The sequence below is a fragment of the Nicotiana tabacum genome, chromosome 12, assembly GCF_000715075.1.
Source record: "Nicotiana tabacum cultivar K326 chromosome 12, ASM71507v2, whole genome shotgun sequence".
NCBI classification, from domain to species: Eukaryota; Viridiplantae; Streptophyta; class Magnoliopsida; order Solanales; family Solanaceae; genus Nicotiana; species Nicotiana tabacum.
Genome location: NC_134091.1, coordinates 2412485 through 2418484, shown reverse-complemented (window position 1 = coordinate 2418484; position 6000 = coordinate 2412485). Strand labels below are relative to the sequence as shown.

At 37.5% G+C, this 6000-nt stretch overlaps 2 protein-coding genes across 2 annotated transcripts; both read right to left on the bottom strand.

The window, feature by feature from the left end:
* Window positions 1–1974: 1974 nt before the first annotated feature.
* On the bottom strand, window positions 1975–2469 carry LOC107816206 (uncharacterized). The gene has a single exon (XM_016641898.1). The coding sequence runs from the start codon at window positions 2467–2469 to the stop codon at window positions 1975–1977; it is 495 nt and encodes a 164-aa protein (XP_016497384.1).
* A 1607-nt stretch (window positions 2470–4076) lies between these two features.
* Window positions 4077–4939, bottom strand: LOC107821732 (uncharacterized). The gene has a single exon (XM_016648182.2). The coding sequence runs from the start codon at window positions 4932–4934 to the stop codon at window positions 4077–4079; it is 858 nt and encodes a 285-aa protein (XP_016503668.2). The 5' UTR covers window positions 4935–4939.
* Between the last annotated feature and the right edge of the window lie 1061 nt (window positions 4940–6000).

The following is a 6000-nucleotide window of genomic DNA, read 5'->3' as shown; positions in this document are numbered from 1 at the left end:
GAAATACAGTCCCTTCATCAGAATCATACATGGAGATTGGCCTATCTTCCGAAGGGAAAGAAAACAATTGGGTGCAAATGGGTATTTGCAAAGAAAGAAAGATTTCCTAACCAAGAAGATGTTCGCTACAAAGCAAGATTAGTGGCCAAAGGATATGCTCAAAAGGAGGGAATTGATTACAATGAAGTGTTTTCTCCAGTTGTAAAACATTCCCTCCATTAGAATTATGTTGGCTTTGGTAGTACAGTTGAATTTGGAACTAGCTCAGATGGATGTAAAAACTGCGTTTTTACATGAAAACTTGGAGGAGGAAATCTACATGACTCAGCCAGAAGGATTCAAAGTTGCTAGAAAGGAAAATATGGTGTGCAAACTTGAAAAATCATTGTACGGATTGAAACAATCTTCTAGACAATTGTACAAACGATTTGACAAGTTTATGTTGCGGCAAGGGTACAAGAGAAGCAAGTACGATCATTGTGTGTATTTGCGCAAGCTTAAAGATGGTTCCTTTATATATCTTCTCCTATATGTTGATGATATGTTCTTAGCTTCCAAGAATTCGAAAGAAATTGATAAGTTGAAGATTCAACTGAAGAAGGAGTTTGAGATGAAGGATCTAGGTGAGGCAAAGAAAATTCTTGGCACGGAGATAATAAGATATAGACGTTCAAAGAAACTATGTTTATCTCAGAAAGAATATTTGAAAAGAGTACTACAATGTTTTGGCATAGATGAGAAGACTAAGTCAGTTAGTACTCCACTTGCTCCCCATTTTAAGCTAAGTACTACTATGTCGCCAAAAGATGAAGCTGAACGAGAGTATATGTCAAAGGTACCATACGCAAATGATGTTGATAGCTTGATGTATGCAATAGTCTGTACGAGACCTGACATTTCACAAGTTGTTGGAGTTATTAGCAGATATATGCATAATCCAGGAAAGGAGCATTGGGAAGCTGTGCAGTGGATTCTACGGTATATTCATAATACTGTAGATGTTGGGTTAGTTTTTGAGCAGAAATGCAATCAGTCTGTAGTTGGATGTTGTGACTCAGATTTTGCGGGTGACCTGGACAAATGAAGATCAACTACTGGTTATGTGTTTACTTTTGCAAAGGCACCAGTTCATTGGAAGTCTACTTTACAGTCAACAGTTGCTTTGTCTACAACAAAAGCAGAGTACTTGGCTATTATAGAGGCTGTGAAGGAGGCAATTTGGCTTCAAGGATTGCTAAAAGAGCTTGGTGTTGAACAAAAAAGTATCACAATTTTTTGTGATAGTCAAAGTGTTATTCAATTAGCGAAGAACCAAGTTTATCATGCAAGGACGAAGCACATTGATGTTCGGTATCATTTCGTACGAGAAATCATAGAAGAAGGTGGAGTCACGGTGAAAAAAATTCATACTATAGAGAATCCTGCTGATATGCTGACAAAGGTGGTGATTGCGGTCACGTTTCAACATTGTTTGGATTTGATCAATATTGTTGAACACTGAAGATTTGAAGACGAAGACACAACCAAAATTTGTTATTGAGAGAAAATTGAAGATGTGGAATTTTGCCAAGGTGGAGATTTGTCGAATGCCAAAATGTCCTACATCGGCTGAAGGAAGAAAGTTGTTGGGAATTTCACCCTATAAAAGGAGGCCTAATGTTTAGGATTTAAACACACCTCTCATTTGCCTTCTTATCTTCTTAAGGCATTTGTATCTTCTCTCTTTAGTATTATTTCACTTGTATTTTGGAGTGGAATAAAATATTGGTTGTGTCCGAGGAAGTAGGCAAAATTGGCCGAACCTCGTAAATTCTGATGTTCCTTTTATTGTTGTTTTATTATCTTATTTATTATTTGGTGGCTGCCATAATTTTTTGATATAGTAGTTGTGACTCATTCACACTATATACATTGACTTCCGCAACAAGACTAACTTCTTCAACTCCTTTGTTTAAGCTAATCGATGATGCTAAATCAGAGTCTTCTATCACTATTGTGTAATTCTTCTCTGTGTGGTTCAAAAGATCTCTGGAAATATTTACTGATTACTTTGTTTAGTTTCTTATTGGATGCCAAGTATGCATCAACTTCATTAGATAAGCTGGATTCTCCACCTCTTTTTCTACGGAGAGATGATTCGAGTAGTTGAACACGTCCCTTTATCTGTGAGAAAGCGTCTTTAACGACGCTACAAGTATCCAAAACATTGAGGGACACATCAGAGATTTGTTCAAGTAATTTGACATGTTTTTCAAGGGAGAGAACATGTTGGTTGATTGGCAAATGGAGGACATCATCAACGCATTCGTATAATTTTCTAAGACCGTCCAATCTTTGGAATATTTTAGAGCGAGAAGATGTGGAAGTTAATTCAGATGACTTCAACCTTTGCAACTGCTCCACTGCACTTGCAATAAGAGGATGAGTTGCAGTAGGCAAACTCGTGGAACGAACATGGTTTGTCGCCATTTGATTTTCCATTTGAAGCTCTTGTCTTAACTTTGCTAGTGCAGATTGATGAGTTTGAAGAATGTGGATGATGAAAGGTTGGGTCTTGGAATGGTTTGGATCAAGATGTTAACAATTTATATATAGCTAGTTGAAGACAGAGATAATAATTTTACATGTTTAGCCAAGTTGTCATGTCTCTGATCCTCTGAATGCTCCTTCTTTTATGTCAATATTGTTTTCTCATTCATGTACATTGTTTTGATAATAAAATACTTGAATATTCTTTAACCACCAGGGTTACCACTCAGTTTCCGAGCAAAACATTGCAGCATTATTATATGTCCAATATGTATGTGAGCCGAAGGGGAGCCTTGGAGCAACGGTCAAGTTGTCTCCGTGTGATCTATAGGTCAAGGGTTCGAGCCATGGAATCAGCCACTGATCAGTGTAGGCTGCCTACGTCACACCCCTCGGGCTATGGCCCTACCATGAACCGTGTATGAACACGGATGCTTTTGCATCGGGCTGCCTTTTTATGTATGTGAGCTGATTTTAGAGATTTGAGGGAGCAATAAGAATCTTGAAAGTCTGTCATATTTAATTTATATCAATATCACACGTTTGAGATATATGTAATCTGCTCAAATGCCAAGGGGCTAGATTTGTGTACGGTTCTGTGTACCAGTCCTTGAATCTATTCATTATATGCAACAGTAAGCTTGTGCGACTACAAACAACAACAACAAACTCGGTGTAATTCCACGAGTGGGGTCTGGAAGTTTGTGCGACTGTTTCTTGGAAATGGCATTATAACATGCTTAGGTCGAATGTGAAGTCTGATAAAATTGGAATTTTTTTTCTTTAGGATTGTCACACTTGCAGTGGAAGGTCCGTTTGGACTACCTTTTGAAGTTTTCCAGAAAAGCTTTGCAAGACAGGCCATAACACAGAAATGAGAAGAAATGACTGTGCCGTTGGTCTACTTGTGAGGAAACAAGTGGAATCCTTTCAGTTCAGTAACAAATGACAAACATTAATTAATTGATCTTTATGTTTTAGCAATAAGTATTAGCATACAACTAGTCAAACGTAACAGCCTCGTTTGTTCTGATATTTTTTGACTGCTATGGTGAAGTGTTGTCAGAGGCGGACCTATGCTATATAATTAGGGGTCACCATCACTCGTAAAGTACCGCAAAAACTACATATATATATGTATGTCTTTAGAAAATAGTAATATATAAGTAGTGGCACCCTATATTCAAGCAGATTTTTGCTGAATCCAAAAGTGCACCCACGAGCTTCAAATCCCGGATCCGAAAAACTCGACCTTTATAGTGAATGGCTATTATAAAAGGATGTTGTTATAAAGAGGTCTGACCGTAATTCTACAATAGTTTGTTTCCAAGGAGAAGGTTTGAAGATATCAAAAATATAAAATAGACTATTGATCAATATTATCTGCATAATTTTGAAGGATAGTTGCTGGCAAAATTTGTTACACTTGTTGTATTCCATATGACAAAATTATATATCCAAGACACAAATTTTTTACATTTCTAACACTCTCTAGGATAAAATAGTATACACAAGATTGGAATCCCATATACTAATCACAGCACAAATTAGTGACTGAGAATGTTGAGAAGGGAAACTCTATTTTTCAATAGAAGCCTAAAAATAGCTCCCAACCCATCCTCCAGTTCTTGAATGCTTGACTCAAATACCTGCAGTTTTTTAGCTGCATTTAGTATCTGTGAATGATCTATCTTCTCGTTTCGTAGAAGAAGCAACAACTCCATGTTTATCTTCTCTATTTCAATATCAATTCCTTCACATGAAACTCTCTTTGGCTTCAATAACTTTGAGACCAAAGACCAACTATTCTGTTTTGATATCATCTTTGTATGGGAAATGAATGATGAAGTTGACTCCAATACCATAAGAGTAACATCTTCAACTCCTTTAATTAAACTAACCAATGATGTAAGTTCAGAGTTTTCTACTACTATTGTCTGATCATTTTCTTTCTTATGCAAATTTCTGAATCCTTTGCAAATCACTTTGTTCAGTTTCTTATTAGATGCTATGTACACGCCGACTTCATTGGATAAGCTGAATTCTCCACCTCTTCTTCTACGTAGAGATGATTCGAGTAGTCGAACACGTTCTTTCATCTGTGAGAAAGCGTCTTTAGTGATGCTACAAGTATCCAAAACCTTGAGGGAACTGTTAGAAACTTGTTCCATTAATTTAACATGTTTTTCATAGGAGAGAACTTGTTGGCTAAGTGGCAAATGGAGGACATCGTCAACACATTCGTATAATTTTCTGAGACCATCCAATTTTTGGCATATTGTTGAATGAGAAGAAGAGGAAGTTCCTTCGGATGACTTCAACCTTTGCAACTGCTCCTCTGCACTGGCAATGAGAGGATGAGTTATCGTAGGCAAGCTCGTGGAACGAACGAGATTTGTCGCCATTTGATTTTCCATTTGAAGCTGCTGTCTTAACTTTTCTAGTGCAGATTGATGAGTTTGAAGAATGTGGATGAGGAAAGGTTGTTTCTTGGTGAATGGTTTAGACCAAAATGTTGGAAGTTTATTTATATACAAACTGCAAAGACAATAAAACAAAGAGTAATATTCTAAACTGTTTAGCCAAGTTGTCATGTCTCTGATCCTCTGAATGCTCCTCCTATTCCGCCTTTGTCTCATACCATGTATTTAGTTTTTAATAATGTCGTACTTTAATATTCCACAGCAACCAGGTTTTTTGAGATTTCATGGAGCAATAAGGGGTGCCTTGGCGTAACTTGTAAAATTGTTGTCATGTCATCATGAGGGCATGGGTTCGAGTTGTGGAAATAGCCTCTTACAAAAATATATAATAAGTCTGCGTACAATAGACCTTTGTGGTCCGACCCTTCTCCGAACCCGCGCATAACCGATGCTTAGTGCACCGCACTGCCTTTTTATTTTAGGGAGCAATAAGGATCTTGAAAGCCTGTCATATCTAAATTATATCAATTGCACACGTTTGAGATAAATGTGATCAGCTCACATGTCAAGGGGCTAGATGTTTGTACGGTTCAGTGTACCAATCCTTTAATCTAATTCATTCATTACTCCAATATACAACAGTTAGCTTGTGAGACTGTTTCTTGGAAATGGCATTAAAACAGGTGTGATTTAATTGGATTTTTTTTTTCCCTTCATATCTTCACACTTGCAGTTGAACATTGTCCCTATGCACTTATTCTAAAAACCTTGTAGGCTATATTAATGGACGAAGTGCACAAATAGCTGTTTTTAGGAAACCCCCCCCCCCCCCACCACCACCACCACCACCACCACCACCACCACCACCACCAATTTAAAGAATAGCCTAAGTTTACAAATTTTTTATAATTTAGCTACCTTAGAATCAACTTCAGAAATACAGATATGAAAACTAGACTGATAGAAAGAAAGGACGGGGCAACAGGTACTTCTCGACCCTATCTCCAAGAGACAGTTGAACCAGCTACTCATGAATGCTGCCGGGTTG

What these genes read in the sequence shown, in the direction of transcription:
- LOC107816206 (XM_016641898.1), bottom strand. Translation starts at nt 2,469, where the DNA reads ATGGCGACAAACCATGTTCGTTCCACGAGTTTGCCTACTGCAACTCAT.
- LOC107821732 (XM_016648182.2), bottom strand. Translation starts at nt 4,934, where the DNA reads ATGGCGACAAATCTCGTTCGTTCCACGAGCTTGCCTACGATAACTCAT.